This window comes from Diabrotica virgifera, chromosome 2, assembly GCF_917563875.1.
Source record: "Diabrotica virgifera virgifera chromosome 2, PGI_DIABVI_V3a".
Lineage (NCBI taxonomy): Eukaryota > Metazoa > Arthropoda > Insecta > Coleoptera > Chrysomelidae > Diabrotica > Diabrotica virgifera.
The window spans coordinates 188,548,260-188,563,689 of record NC_065444.1 but is presented as its reverse complement, the minus strand read 5'-3'; the positions used below and the strand labels follow the sequence as shown (position 1 = coordinate 188,563,689).

The window sequence follows — 15,430 nt, the reverse complement described above, 5'->3', positions numbered from 1 at the left end:
TATATAAATGCCAGTGGTGGAGTAAATAAACAAAGGCATGTTTATGATGGCTTGGTACTTTAAAAATTTTTCAATATTTTTGGTTCCAAAAATTTTCCAAAGATAAATATTTTTTTTGAAGTAATTATCATACTTCAATCATTAAAATTATTATTTATTTTTACATGCAGTGCTTTGGTGGCACCATAAGTTCAAAACTTATTCTATCAGTTCTTGATAAGTACTTTGGACTGATTTAATTTGGAAACATTGTTTTTTAGTTGTTAATGCCCGTCTCCCCATAAAGATCCTTCGTCATTAACAATTAAAAAAATATGATTTAAAAAAAAATAGCTAAAATTCATAAATATCGTGACCTGATTGAAGAAGGCTTGAAGTTGAAGTTAGGTACTGATGATTACAAAAATTATATTTTTTACTTGCAATTTTGAGCCTTGAAAATCGGCATCTTTCGTTCTTTTTTTATATTTTTTATAACTCGAAAACGATCAAAAGGTTAAAATACCTTATACCTTTATTGTTTGGAATAAGCAAATAAATCTGAAATAACATAATATGCACAAGTTCATTTTTTATTAATAAAAATAAGTAATTTTTGAATTATTAATTATGGTAGGGGAGCCCAAGCGGGGATTTTTGCAGTTATTCGAGCGCGTCAGATTATCATATGGGGAGAAATCGGGCACCCTGCAGATGTACCTCTACCACATATTGGCTCTTAACACAGGGGGTTCGTTAAGGAGGCCCGAAAAAAAATCTGTTCTTAAAAAAGTCAAAATTGTGATATTAAGATAAGGTAAGTTAAGTACATGCAAAAGAGTGTATATTTCACAAATCTGACGATTCGAGCCGGGCATAAGGAAACGGGTGAGTCCCAAAGTTTCACAAGAACAAAGCGAATATTTCGCAAAATGAATGACAGATCGAAAAACTAAAAAGTATGTGCTTAATATTTTTTAAAAATCTATCGAATGATACCAAACACGACTTCCCAAGTAGAGGTGTGGGGGTAAATTTAATATTTTAAATACGAATCCCGCGAAATAAGCATCAGATCGAAAACTGTAAAATAACTTATTCAATATTTTTGAAAAATCTATCGAATGGCATCAAACACGACCCCCCACGGAGGTGGGATGGGGAGTTACTTTAAAATCTTAAATAGGAGCCCCCATTTTTTATTGCAGATTTGGATTCCTTACGTAAAAATAAGTAACTTTTATTCGAAACTTTTTTTTAATTATGGATAGATGGTGTTATAATCGGAAAAAACGATTGTTGAAAATGGAAAATTAAATTAAAAATGGCAAGCGCCCACTAAAATGGAAAACTTTGCTTAACTTTTTTTGGTTTTAGGACCTACTCTTCACAACCCAATAAGTTCCCATAACGCTCGAGTGACTGCACATTTAGCATACTTTTCTCCCCTACTATTAATTATAGCCAGAACAAAATTAGATCGGGCACCCCTTGTTTTTTGTAATTGTTAAAATGCTGAATTACCTATCCAATCATTTTCATCCAATAAACAGCTATATGTACTTTGTTTCAACAAGTTAAGAACAGAATATTGCGCTTATGGAGATCCGTGTTGCCAAACCTCTCGGGCACGAGCGGCTACTTGAGTGCCGATATACGATTCATTGTAATCACTACGGCGGCGGCGTGGCATCGGCGTGCTTCTATCGTCCATAAGAAATACATTGGCCTATCTAAGGCTCGATGTACATTCGCGTGTTTTCAAGCTGCGTGCACGCTGTGAGCAAGCTGTTGTTTTTAACTCAAGTTTTCCGTCAATATACATTTAAGCGATTTCTCGGCATCAGTACACCCCAGAAATAAAACGCCTGTTTTTATAATGTGCCTCTAGTAAGTTGTCGTTCCATCGTTTTCGTGGTCTTCCCACTGATCGTCTTCCTATTGGGAACCTTCTCTCGCAATTTTTGTTTTTGTTAAATATTTTAATGCAAAAAAAATCTCGGTGACTTACTGAAAGTATTGATTATCTAAAAAACACAGTAATTAATCTAGTTTTTCTGTATTTATTAAAATAAAAAACATTATAACAAGAATGGAAGGATTGTTTGTGTACCTTTTTACTCCTGAAAAAAAGTGTGATAAAAAATAAACAAATTAAAGAATCTTAATAAAAATTTATAATCGAGTTAAACAAAGAGTAATAAAAGTGAAAATAAAAAGGTTTTTAAAAAATGTTAAAACAAAAAAAACTGACAGGTACTATAATTAGTACAGTGTAGCAATGGTAGTCAGTGGCAACATTCTCATCACAAATTGATTCCACTTCGCTTATGTCGTCTTCAACCTCATCAAATCATGTTAAAGGAGTCTCCTTAGGGTCTTTATTCCTTTATTTGATGTTTTTTGACGAACTGCGGCACATTATATGTAATGACGAACTGGGCACAAACACTAACACTCCGTCTATTAGACGGAAATCACACTTTGAGCCTAAATATCTTTCAAATAAAAACCTGCCTCATATTGTCGAATTCAATACTACTAAAAACAACCCAACTTGAAAAGTCATAAACGGGTGACCTTCAAAATTTTCTAGGAAGGGAAATATCCCACTTTTGAAAAGCGATGCTGTCTGAGAGACGGGGTGTTAGTACTTACGGGTTAAACAACTGCACTTGCTCAAACAGCCACTCTAGAGGTATTTTGTTTTAACCTTTCGGTGCTCGCGTCCACTTTAAAACATAATATCTCGCGTGTGGACCTACAAAACGCCAGTTTTTTGTCCCTTATTTGTCACAGTTTAATCGACTAGATTTGAAAACTCTTGCTAAATACATATTATAATAACCCAATCACAGTCTTGATTTCTATTAACCTTTAACTACCCGCGCATCAAGTTATAGCATAACTACACGCGTGGCGTACTTTATACGCCACAGGAAAATACACTTAAAAACAGCGGATTTATTTTTTTTTTTTTGAAAAAATACACTTAGTTGTTAGTTATAAACCTTATTCGGTATCAGTGAATACTTGGAGTTCCTTCTCAGTAAGCCAATTGGGATATATAACTGGAATCATAAAATAACTGGATTCCATGATAAATAAAATTACTAATAATTTTTTTTTAAATGTGATATTTTACAGGAGTAAAAGTATTGTTTATAAAGACAAATATAGTTTGTGCCATAATGACTAAAGAACAATTGAAATATGTACTTATATTACTACTTATATTAATATAATCGTGGCGTATATTATCCACCACCGGAAACAACAAATAATAAACTGTAAATTACGATCTTCCCAGAAAGCCGATTATAACGAAACTAAAACCAAATTGTAAAGCACATTCCAGTGATAGGTTAGAGAGAGGTCAAAAATTAAATTTTTAAATATATTTGCAGTAGAATTCTTATATCTGGCGTACAAAATACGCCAGCGCGTGTAGTTAAAGGTTAAATCTGTGTTTTTGGCATATCTTTCACGTTGATAGTGTTCCCGGTTTAACTGAATGTGTTTGTTTGTGCACTCGAGAATTCTATTCAACATGGTACCACAAAAAAGTGGTTCCAAATTTCTAACTCCGGTTTCAATTATTTAGTTACATTTGTGTAGCAGGCAGAAGTTTTATGAGGTTTTCTACCCTAGTTCTACCGTACTTGGGTAAAGGTGTTGGCCCATAGTGTGTTGTCTTTGCCAATAAATGTAGGAGTAGGAAATTCAGGCATATTATTTTCTTCTAAATCAGAAATTTTCTGCTCCGTATTATCAGAAAAGTCCATTTCAACTTCATCTACTTCATTCAAATCTTCTTCTTCGTCATCGAAATCAATTGGTTTCTGAATATATTCAGCCAAGACAGAAGTTTTTCTAAATAGTCTTGTTCCTTTTACTAAGAACACATAATATTAAAAACTATTTCTGAATAAAAATACTGCAAATAACTTTAAAAATGTTAGATATACATTGAGATGGACATCACCCTAGGACATTCCTTTTACCAAGAACAAATAGTATTAAAAACTATTTCTGAATAAAAATACTGCAAATAACTTTTAAAATGTTAGAGAGACATTGAGATGGACATGGTCATCACCCAAATATCGGTTGTACTAAACACACAAGGAACATTTTTGTACATACCACAATTTGGCTATAATTTATAGGCAATTTCAATTGAATTTTTCTCTCTCTAAGTACGAGTTCTTAGGTGTCTAGTCTCCAAACGACTATAATATTGGCTCTAAAATTTGTGATCTCCCACTTTCTAAAGCTGTTTAAAAAGTCGTTCCCTTAACTCTGTGTGAGAATTCATACATTTTAGGTGACCGTAAAAGATCAGACCGTTTTCTCATGTTGGTAACCACGTCTACCCATAGGCGTAAACAGGGGGGTCTTGGGGGTTAAACCCCCCCCCATTGGGATGTATTTTGAGCTCTATACCCTTAACACCATACCCCTCGGAGACCTTCCAGTAGTTGTAACCCCCCCTTTCCAGTAGTTGTTACCCCCCTTAGGATTATCCTGGTTACGCCTATGTGTCTACCAAGTTTTTATATGTATAACTCTTTCGATTCTTTAATGTAAAAATAAAAACTGCTCTTTACTTTTACAACCTTCAGTTGAATATCTGCATACAAACCCATTTAAATTTATTGGTTACGGCGATGTGGAAAAACACAAAAAGCAAGACAAATGAGAGAATTAAAACGGTGTTCTTTTCTTTTTACTGATTTTTATGCATTTCGAGAGCGGCAGCAGGAAGAAATATTTTTATAGCACCTATCTATGTGACTCCAGAGCGCTGTAATCGAGACGAGATGGCAAGATCCATTATTCAAGAGAACGGAAATTGGTTTTGTGTCTTAGCATTAATTAAAATGTAGAAAAATATATATTCTAACTGAAGTGTTAAGAAGGTGACAACAAGACGGCAAGATTATAAAGATTATCGAAACAAGAAAAATCAAAATTAAGGGTAAAAGATCCATAGGTAAAAGAAAAATTTCCTGGCTGAGATACCTAAGAGAGTGGCATAGTTACAGTTCAATAGATCTTTTCAGAGCAGCCTCCAATAAGGTACGGATAGCTGTGATAATAGCCAACCTCCGATAGGAGAAAGAACCTACAAAAATAAGATTTTCTATAGGGACCAAATTATAGAGGGTGTCACCTTTTTAAATTGACACATTGTATAGTACCTACGATTTTTCCTTTCAGGAATAAATATTCTAAAAAATATTTGCCGGTCACCCAGTTACAAGAATTGGTTGATCATACTACAACGGGGACTCTATAGAAATACGTGAGTCTGATTATTATTAAACGCTTTTCTTTACTTCAATAGTTGGCATAAAATCTTTCGACGTTAATTTGACTGACTTTTCTTAAATGCAAATGAATGAAAATTTGCAGACTTATGCATTCGCGGGAACAATACACCAATAGTCAATAAATTTTTTTTTGTGTTTATTAATTGTTTAAATAAAAAAAACGATTTTAATGGAAAATGCTTAAATTCTTTTGTTTTTTACAATGTAGAAAATTGAAACTTTTACGGATTGTAGCTAATGATATGAACAATACATAATTTCACTTTTTACGTTAATTGTTTACGTTATGCTTCATAAATAAACAATAAAATTTCAAATTTTGAACGTTCATACATTTGTTTATGAGTTGGGCTAAAGAATGGAACCAAGCAAATATCTTTGAAACGAAAAGACCAATATTTTTGAAACTTTGCATGCAAGTACAGTGACGCAAAACGCATCTGTTGCTATACTTTTTGTTACTAGTTCACTTCCGGTTTCACCGGAAATACCCTTAACTTATTTACTTTAAATGGGACACCCTGTATATTTTTGCAAATTTTGAAAGAACTTTTTATTTGTAATTCATAAATACCAAGTTTGGAAGAAAAAACTATTAAAACAAGAAATAAATCTCTTTACAGTTAAAAAATAGGTTAATTTATTTACGTTAGACCAACGATAATAAAAATAAAAAAAAAATCATTTAAAATGTTGAAAATGATAGTTTGAGGTGATTCCTCTAAATCAATTGCAATATTTGTTTAATAACTTCGTTCAATTCATTAAAAATATTACACACCTCGTCATGAGTTCTAACACGATCACCATGACCAATATAATATTTCAATGCGATCTCTTTCACTTAAATGAACCATTTTGAATAGAACTTATTTCTGTCAATTAGTTCAGTAACAGTTACCTACTATGCTAAATTCAAATAAATACAACAATAGTTTTAGTCTATAATATGGACAATAGTACTCGTTTATTTTTAATACAAAAAATTATCTACAGACACTTTTTAACTATTTTTTTCTTCTAAATTTGGTATGTATGAATTAAAAATAATAAGTTCTTTCAAAATCTGCAAAAATATACAGGGTGTCCCATTTAAAATAAATAAGTTAAGGGTATTTCCGGTGAAACCGGAAGTGAACTAGTAACAAAAAGTATAGCAACAGATGCGTTTTGCGTCACTGTACTTGCATGCAAAGTTTCAAAAGATTGTTCTTTTCGTTTCAAAGATATTTGCTTGGTTCCATTCTTTAGCCCAACCCAGTATATAAATCGGCGTTTATTCGTGTCAAATTTCAATACGATACGAAACAAAACTTCAACCAAAACTCGAATTTAAAAAATTCGTGTTTTTATCGTAGTCTTAGAAAAACCACTGGTAGAGACGTTTTGTGCTACAATTAACATTAGAATTAACATTAGAATTCGTTTTGTCGTATTAATTAATTAAACGATTTTCTTTAGTTCAATCGCTTGGGTCAAATCTTTGGACGTTAATTTGACTGCCCTTTCTTCAATGCAAATGTCTAAAAATTTGCATATGCATTCGCGGAAACAATACACGAATAAATAAAAAAAATTTTTTTGTTTATTAATTGTTTAACACATTCGCGGACACGCTGTCATATTATACACGTATTCTTATGGAGTAAATGACTTCATATGCAGTCACGACCGCGAATGTGTTAAATAAAAAACGATTTTAACGGAAAACGCTTAAATTCTCTTGTTTTTACAATGAAGAAACTTGAAACTTTTACATATTGTAGCTAATTATATGAACTATACATAATTTCACTTTTTACGTTAATAATTGTTTACACGTTATGCTTCATAAATAAACAATAAAGTTTCAATTTTTTTGCCGATTCCGACTACTTTTCATGTTTGGACATCATATGTTTTATACGTATTTTAATAAACATGGCGATATATTTTAATGTTTGAAAAGTGTAAGACTAAAAATAAGAAATACAAGAATACGAAAAAAACATTTTTAAGAAACGCTTTTCATTAGTTACGAGTGACTAGAATTAAACATATTATAAAAAAATCAACTAAAAAGCAAAAAAAAAATGAAAAAATCCAACACATTCTTTAAAGAAAAGCGTGGTGCGAAAACCGTTTATTCGATGAAGACGCGCCACGCTTTTCTTTGGCGATTGTGTTACATTTTTTTAATTTTTTTTATTTTTGCTTTTTGGTTGATTTTTTTATAATATGTTTCATTTTAGTCACTCGTAACTAAAGAAAAGCGTTTCTTAAAAATATTTTTTTCATATTTTTTATTGATTCTACATTAGGGTGGAGCGCAAATTTATTTTTTCGAATTTCATTTTCGCGGGGTGCGGAATTGATGCGTCTTTCATTTTCGAATGAAAAACTTAGATTACATTTTTTCGTATTTTCAGTCTGAAAAGTGCCCCACGGTGATTGAAATTTTGAAAGTGTGTAAAAAAAATTTTTTTCTAAAAAAAATTCGATATAGTCAACTAGAGTCAACGATAATGTTTTATTCGTTTATTTAAGCTATTAGGACTATAATATGAAGAAAAAAAAGAAACTAGTCAATATAAAGTAAAAAAAATATGCTTACAAATTTAAGAATAACATAAAAACTCATTGTGAACGATAGTCTTTCTTAGTATCAAATCTAGGCATCTAAAGGCATGATTTGAGCTTATTCTTAATGAATCCGCCTCTCCTCCGTGACCCACAGTGGGCAGCACTTGCTTCTGTAACTAATTTGACACACCCTTCAGAGGATTGTGTGTGACACGGAATTTTTCCGTGATGGCCTATGATGGCCTGAGATATCCTTTCGGTACTTAAATTCTTCGTAAGTGGAGGTTCTGTCTTGGTTTTCCAATCTATCATATCGATGTAATCATCAGCATCCATATTTAAAGTAGGTACTTGGAAAATATGTAAGGCGCCTATGTATGATGTCTCTCTGATCTTCAATATTCTGCGGAGTGCAACTTCTCTGTTGTCGGCTAACATTCCTAATATGTAGTAGATTCTCTGAATGTCCAAAGAATGCATTTTTCTGTATGACTGGGACAATAACATTCTTCAAGTGGTTTGGCAAATAGCGCGACAGTTTTATCGTATCAAATAAATGTTTGGCACCAAAAATACAAATAGGCCTAGTCTTGATCCTGAACCACATAGGAGCATAGACCGTTAAAATAAATGTGTTTAGTATAATTAACTTTTCTGACGGCGTTTGGCTTGAGACATATAATCTCAATATCCGATTAACCATTGTCAACCATCTAGTGTGATATACTGACATATTTGTAGTAGATATAGTTAATCGGTGCTAAAATCCTGTATCGATTTGGTAATATCGGAACAATGGAACGGAACAATGGGTAATACTTCGCAGTTAGTAACTGCCTTGCCAATGGGACTTGTGAAACCTTTTGGTCCACTTCTAGTGCCATCTAGATGTTGAAAAAGATGACGCAATGTCAGTTCATTGACGTGTAGTTGGAATATGGACCATTGGAGTGGAGGTGGAAACTTGACTTCCGATAAACGAATAACGCCACCTTTGTTTCCTTGTTTAACGACAGTCCCATCACAACCAACAGTCATTATTTGATTTAAATCGATAGAGTTCGAGGAAAGAAATGTCAGAATAGAGTTACAAAGTAGTCCTAGCTTTAGAACGAGCTTTTCGAACTCTATTTCTGGCTATAACCCGTGATGAATCGTTTTCAGTAATGAGACCAATGTCGTGGAAAGCTGCAGAAATGATTGCTACTCCAGCACGATCTGAAACCCCATGACGATCTAATGTTCTAGCAACAACTGGAAATGTGACATCATTCATTGTGAATGAAGAAGTGGAAAAAATCTATTGCGATTGGAAGTCCTCAATTTCACCGCTTTTTTTTAATGTATCTGGCTGTTAAACATTCGGTCGTATCTTTGAAGTTGTAGGTAATCTAGAAGTACTAGGAATGGATTCCACCCCTATTTGCAAGACTGTTCTTCACGTTGCTCTTGTTGGTGTAATCTATGTAAATCCATCTCAATTTTTTTGGTCGCTTCACGATCTAAACTATTAATCATTATTTTATGGTCAGTTCCTTGGTCGATTAAGAAATTTCGTTCTGGTATTGGAATCTTTCGGTTTCTAGGACAGTTGCAATCTCTGAACTCTAAACATTTACAAGTTGCAATATCAAACAATTTCTTGCTCTCCTCACCTAACTTTAATAGCTTCTTTTTGTAACCGTCTTCGTCCTTCCTGCCTTCATATGGTTTCAATAATGTTATATACTTATCGTGGAAAAGTATAATAATTCTAGCTAATATTGTTTTGTGTTCTACTTACTTATAATTGAAATTGAGTGGGAGAGTGAAGGTCGACTGCTGTGACAGGTTATAGCTCTTTGGTTGCAGCGTTAGGTCGGGGGTTGGCGCGAAATTCAAAATAGATCAATTTAAGTAGGTAGTGCTGGGGCAGTTATTCTGATAAAAATAGAAATAAGTGTTATTGAAGTTTTTGATTCATATCCTAGAAGCGAATTGATACCGCACCCCGCGTAGGTAAAAATGCAAAAAATTTTTTTTTCAAATTTCAAAATTTGAATCACGTTGAATCAGGTAAAAGCATTGCAAAAATATAATAAAAGTTTTTCCTGGATTTAAAGTATCAGCAAAATTAACTCGACAAAATTCAAATTAGGAGAAAGATTTATTATGTTGTCTTCTTCTTCTTCATGTGCCGTGCTCGATTATCGAGCGTTATCGAACGTCGGCTATTTAATTGGCTATAGTAATTTTGTTGACGGCAACTTGAAAAAGGCATGCAGATGATCTGTTAAACCATTCTCTCAGGATTTTAAGCCATGACGTTCTTCTTCGACCTGGCCCGCTTATTCCGTCTACCTGGCCTTGTATTATTAAATGCAGTATATTATTATGTTGTAGAATATTATTTTATTTTTGTACTTTTTTAAAATAAAAGATTTATTTTAACTACCTATGTCAAATTTATTATTATTTATATTAAGGATAAATATATATCTTTTGAATTTAATTTATACGTTTTTCTGCTTGAGGCATTAAGTGCCGCTGCGCGCCCACTCTTGTGATTAGGCGTAAAATGAAAAGCAATTAGTAATGTGTCACAATTGTTCTCATTATTAATAAATCTCATATGCTCTTAGAGCGGATATAAAATGAAATCCTACAAGTCTAATTCATATTTTTAACACACTTAAATTTAATTTCATTAACAAATTGAATTCTTTTCAGGGAAAACCTCTACACCGCTTTTCTTAAACACGCCTGCCAGGAAGATATCGCTGTAATTAATCATAGAACACGAAGGAGACACTAAGGCACGGAACGTAAGCTACGTAGAACGACCAGAGTATTAAGAAAATAAAAAAACGAAAGAAATTTCCCGGCGACTTTTAGGAAATAAATACGAAAAAAATTCAAATAAATTATGAAGTCGTTGAGTTAAAAATAGACGGCTTCTAGAGTTTTAATTTTTGATATGAATATATTCCGAGTCGAGATTGTTTTGAAACTTAAGGATAACTAAGGACACTGATGCATATTCAACAATGGCGTGAAGGTTTTCACGGTAAGTTCTTCGGAAATATTTCTTGCATTAATAAATATTTGTCTGAATTTAGTTATTAAAGGAAAAATAATTATTTAGTTTATTGCCTCGAAAACTAATGGTCATTGGCATGGTACAGTAGATTTTTCTAATCAGGTACCCAGTGTAATGTGTAGTGTATGTGTTGAGTAAATGTCTTGTTACTTCGCAAAGTCGACTTCATTGTCTTTGCAAAGAGACGCTAATTGTATCTGAACATTTGCGGTCCCTTGGGTGGGATAGAAGAATTTAAAAAATATTTTTTGTCATTTTTTCGGTCATAAGGATGGAGCTTTTGCTCTAAAACTATTTCCTTGCCCTCAAATCTATGTTCTTTTTTGGAAGCCGTCTGTTGTAAACTGATCGAACTGTAACCAATTAGGTTTTTGTATATGTCTCTTATCCATTTTTGATTCTAGTTCCGAATTATACAGTTAACTGTGGAACCCTGCACTACCTTCTACAGGTCTATTCAGGTTTTCATCATCATCAACCCGTACGCGTTCATTGCTGGACATAGGTCTCCCTAGCTATTTGCATCTGTCGCTGTTTTTGCGTCTTACATCCAGTTACCGATAACATGTTTCTTCTCGTGGCCTCCACTCGACAATAGGTTTCGTCTATCGGTTGTCTGACAATCTAGCGATGTGCCCTGCCCAATTACACTTTAACGACGCGATTTTTTCGACGTCTGTTGTTTTGGTTCTACGACCTATTTTTTCGTTTGGGATTCGGTCTTTAAGGGAGACACCCAATATCTGGTGCTCCATAGCCCTCTGAGTTATGCGAATCTTGTCCACTACCTATTTTGTGAATGCTTCCGCTCCATAAGTGAGTACAGGCAACATATACTGGTCAAAGATTTTCCTTTTCAGGAATATGGGTACGTCCGATTTATATACATAATTCAGTTTACCAAACAGTGCCCAGGCTAATCATATGCGACGTGGGAGTTCACATGTCGGGTAATATCTTCCCAACCGAATTTCATGTCCCAAGTACTTATAAGATGCAGTCTGCTCAATATTCATTCCAACAACAACAATATTACGATTTAGGCAATTACAATTTACAAATTTATTATTAGAAATATTAGCCTTTATTTGTGATTATTTGCGTCTTAGTAATATAAAGTTCTTTGAGCTCTTTCTTAGTTCTTATCCTATATTGTCCTGATGCTTCATAAGCACAGGCCCAAAGATCTTCCTTACGATTTTTCTTTCCCAAACACGTAGTATGTCTTCGTTTGCCTTTGTTACCGTCCACGTTTCGCTACCATGTATCACAACTGGTCGTATGATCGTTTTAAACACTACTTATATCTTCGTATATTTTGTTAGTTGTTTTGATCTTAAAAGGTTTTGGAGGGAAAAAAGATATCTGTTAACGACCTGTATCCTACTGTTTAATTGTTGAAATTTGTAATGCTACAAATTTAAAGTCATCTATGGTGATGTTCTGACCGATTCTGTCTCTGTTTTGATTATTTCGGCTCATATATATATATATATATATATATATATATATATATATATATATATATATATATATATATATATATATTTCGTCTTATTTTAGTTGATTAGGAGCCCCATATTCTTTGCTTTTTTCTCGAACCTCACGAAAGTCTCCTTTATCCTTAATCGGGTGTTTCCTATAACCCCTTCATTCCATTCATCTGGCATTGTTTCTTCTCGAGAAATGTTTTGAATTAGCTTGTATATAGAACTGTACAACAACGTACATATATGATGGTACAAAATATGATGGTAAATAAGGAAAAATAGTTGGCATTACTCATAAATTATCATCTATACAAAGAAATTCACTTACCTCTTACAGTAATTCACCGGAAAAAAGATGAAATCAGCGTAGAAACCCATCATGGCGTCGTTTTCCTGTAAGGGAATGGTCGATGAAGTCCCGACGGGAAGAATTCGACTTCCCGCTTCAGTCTGGGGAAGTTCGATGGTCGAGCAAGAGTGAAAAGGCGACTTAATGAAAGACGTAAAGGTAGACTTCCGCACCAAGCCACCGAGACAGGAGACCGCGACAGGCGACAGATAGGCGAGGTCTCCCCACGACTGCTCTCAATGCAATTATATCAGGGTAGTTCTGCAGCCCGCGACCGAGACCAGCGACCAACTATCGTCAATTCGCGACCTATCTGTCGCCTGTCGCGGTCTCCTGTCTCGGTCGCTTGGTGCGGAAGTCTACCTTTAGTCACAGTTAAACACAGCGGCACGTTCACCATACCGTAAGAGTTATGGTATGGAGTGCTATGGTTTATGGGAGCAGATTACTATTAATTTTCATCAGAATCAATATAACATCTAGACGGTATATTTAGCTAAGGACTGAGTAGAGCCTTAACATATCTGGACAATACTATTCAAAACCCGATTTTTTTACAAGACAATGCCAGACCACATGGGGTCAGAGAATCGTTAATTCGTTAACCTTCATGAATTAGCATCACGTTCAAAACCACTCGATATTAGAGGTAACGGAATTTGACAAGAGTTATAAGTAATGCCGATGCAGGATATAAGTTTATAGGACTGGATCCCGCGTGCCAAAAAAAGTTTATTAATAGCAAGCTGAAAATTTGTTAGCAGCTTAATGGTGTCTAGTCGGAAAATTTTGATGTACGGAAACACTGGAACAGGGGAAGTTTTAATTATTGTGGAACAGGTTACAGGTTTCGAACGTTAGACTACGAAAACGTCCTATGTATTTTCTCGGACAGAAATTTCAATTGATTCGTAACCCTTTCATTAAACTGTCATGCAAAATCAGACTGCTATTTATCACCAACATATTTCCTGTTATTTGACATGTTCTACATGTCGGACTTAATGATCAACATATTTTTCGGACAAACATTTTTTCATATACTACATAAAGTTTGCTATTGAATAAACTTAAAAATAACCTGCTAGTTTTCACAATCATAAACTTGTCAGGATGACAAGTTCCACAATTAAATCACATTCCACAATTAAAACTTCCCCTGTCCCAATGTTCCGATACATCAAACTTTGTCAGACTAGACACCGTTAAGCTATTAACAAATTTTCAGCTTGCTATAAAAAATTTTTTTGGTACGCGGGATGCAGGCCTACTACGTTTTATTTACAATGTCACATCTCTTGTAAAAATCCAATACCTCTAGTTCATTTTGTTTTTCACGGAATTACGTTTCTGTCTGCCATTTTATTAATGACGAACCTTTTTTGTGTCTTCCCTTTTCATCAATAATCCAATGTCAATCGTCTACAATCTTCTTCTCGAAACTGTTGTGTATTTAAATTTGCTTCTAGGGTTAAGCTGCTTTTATTTTTTTTTTATTTCAAATAATAAAGTTTGTGATTAGCAGCAGATAACAACAACTATAGTAGGAAAAATGAAAGAATACCCATGAACGAACATATAAAACACGCTGTATTTTTCTTTCATCGTGTTACACAAAAAATTGGCCAGCGCAAGTACATGTAGTAATTATTATTACATGTACTTGCGCTGGGAAATTTTCTTTGTGACACGGTGACAGGAAAATATAGCGTGTTTTATATGTTCGTTCATGGGTATTCTTTTATTTTTCCGACTGTATCTACATTTGCCCCTCTGTAAGATCTTATTATATCTATTAACATATGCTCATTTTCTTTGTGAATAATCACATGGTGCTTATTCAAACTTATTAGAACTATTTGACTGATATTATGTAGTTACTATTTGGATGTGGCCATGAATCCTTATGAATGTCTTTATGTACAAACTTTGTGCTTATAACAGAGAACCTTTCTATTGTTGCTAAGTTTACTAGTCTTTGCCCGTTACCTTTACTCTCACTGCACACTAATGGCTTAAACATTTCATTTTTTTTTTCTTCAATATTTGCATTAAAATGTACTATGCATATATTTGTGTCCTTTTGGTAATGGATTAAAATAATTTTCTCCTTATTATCATCGATTAACGCTTGCACATTCAGGATTATAATACCTATGCTCATTGGTTTTTATTAAACTAAGACAGCACTTCTTCTTCTTCTTCAGCCATCAGTAATCCAACTTTGGACATATGCCTCCCCCAATTCAATCCAGTGTTGTCTATTTTCCGCCACCTGTTTCCAGTTGTGTCCTCCAAACTTCTTTATCTCATCAGCCCATCTCATTTGTGGCCTTCCTCTACTTCTTATTCCTAACCACGGTCTCCATTGTTGTATTTCGTGATTCCATATTTTATCCTTCGGTCGGGCATTGTGTCCTGCATAGCTCCATTTTAATTGGCAGCATGTTCCCCTGCCTCTTTTACTTTGGTTTTGCTTCTAATCCATTTATTTGTTTTTTTGTCTATGAGCCTCACCCCGAGCATTAATCTTTCCGTCGCTCTCTGTGCCTTTACTATTTTATCCATATTGGCCTTGGTGAGTGCCCACGTCTGTGAACCATACGTAAGTATAGGTAGGATACACTGATCGTAA

General features: G+C 34.0%; 1 protein-coding gene across 2 annotated transcripts in view; it reads left to right on the top strand.

Moving 5' to 3' along the window:
• The window catches only part of LOC114326786 (5-hydroxytryptamine receptor 1-like), a 2,054,074-nt gene that overhangs the window by 1,582,770 nt on the left and 455,874 nt on the right, over nucleotides 1-15,430 (top strand). For both annotated transcript variants that reach the window (XM_050642977.1, XM_050642978.1), the window contains one exon: nucleotides 10,587-10,923. In XM_050642977.1, coding sequence (XP_050498934.1) covers nucleotides 10,890-10,923 — 34 coding nt within the window. In that variant the 5' untranslated portion in view covers nucleotides 10,587-10,889. The remainder of the gene's footprint in view (nucleotides 1-10,586; nucleotides 10,924-15,430) is intronic.